The sequence below is a fragment of the Cynoglossus semilaevis genome, chromosome 14, assembly GCF_000523025.1.
Source record: "Cynoglossus semilaevis isolate Cse_v1.0 chromosome 14, Cse_v1.0, whole genome shotgun sequence".
In the NCBI taxonomy this organism is placed as follows: Eukaryota; Metazoa; Chordata; class Actinopteri; order Pleuronectiformes; family Cynoglossidae; genus Cynoglossus; species Cynoglossus semilaevis.
Window position 1 is genome coordinate 6,895,088 of NC_024320.1, and position 601 is coordinate 6,895,688.

The 601-nt window shown below is 51.6% G+C and overlaps 1 protein-coding gene across 1 annotated transcript in view; it reads right to left on the reverse strand.

Annotated features, from left to right (window-relative positions):
• Positions 1–220: 220 nt before the first annotated feature.
• The window catches only part of LOC103389405 (transmembrane protein 132C), a 102,707-nt gene continuing 102,326 nt past the window's right edge, over positions 221–601 (reverse strand). The window contains exon 9 of the mRNA XM_025062031.1: positions 221–587. Within this exon, the coding sequence (XP_024917799.1) occupies positions 221–587 (367 nt within the window). The remainder of the gene's footprint in view (positions 588–601) is intronic.

A 601-nucleotide genomic window follows, 5' to 3' on the forward strand; every position in this document is an offset into this window, starting at 1 on the left:
CTCAGAGTCATCTGTTTCTCTGACAGCTTCTGGAAATTTTTACGGTGAAAAAAGCTGAACGCAGCCCCCTGCTGTTATGTAAAACAGCAGCCAGTTCTCTTTTCTACGAACCTTTATTCTCCTTGTTATACCTCTTACTCCCCCCAGCCCTCACTCCCTCCACATTCTGAAGGCATTCAGGTGAGTTTCTCTATAGTTCATATGAAATGCCCAGCGCTCCCTATGCAATATTCTTGGCTGCATTCTCATTCAGCTTGTCCATGTAGTTCCTAAGGTCCTTTGAGTCTCCCAGCTCTATGTCCGGACATACCCATTTTATCTCACTAGTCTGCACTAGTGCTAATGGGCTGAGCCCGGGACACCCATTACTGGACTTGACATTGGAAAAGGTGGTGAACTTCACTCTCTTCCTCTTTGTCGTGGGCGAGTTGAGCGACTCCGTCTTGTGATCCCGACTGCTGGAGCTACATCCACCCGCGGCAGTATTACCCCGCTGGACACCACCGTTCAGCAGCTGGCTTCCTTCCTCCAGGCTGCCGCCGCCGAGCTCTTCTTGCTGCTGCTGCTGGCTCTGCCTCTTCTGGCGGCTGCGAGAGACACA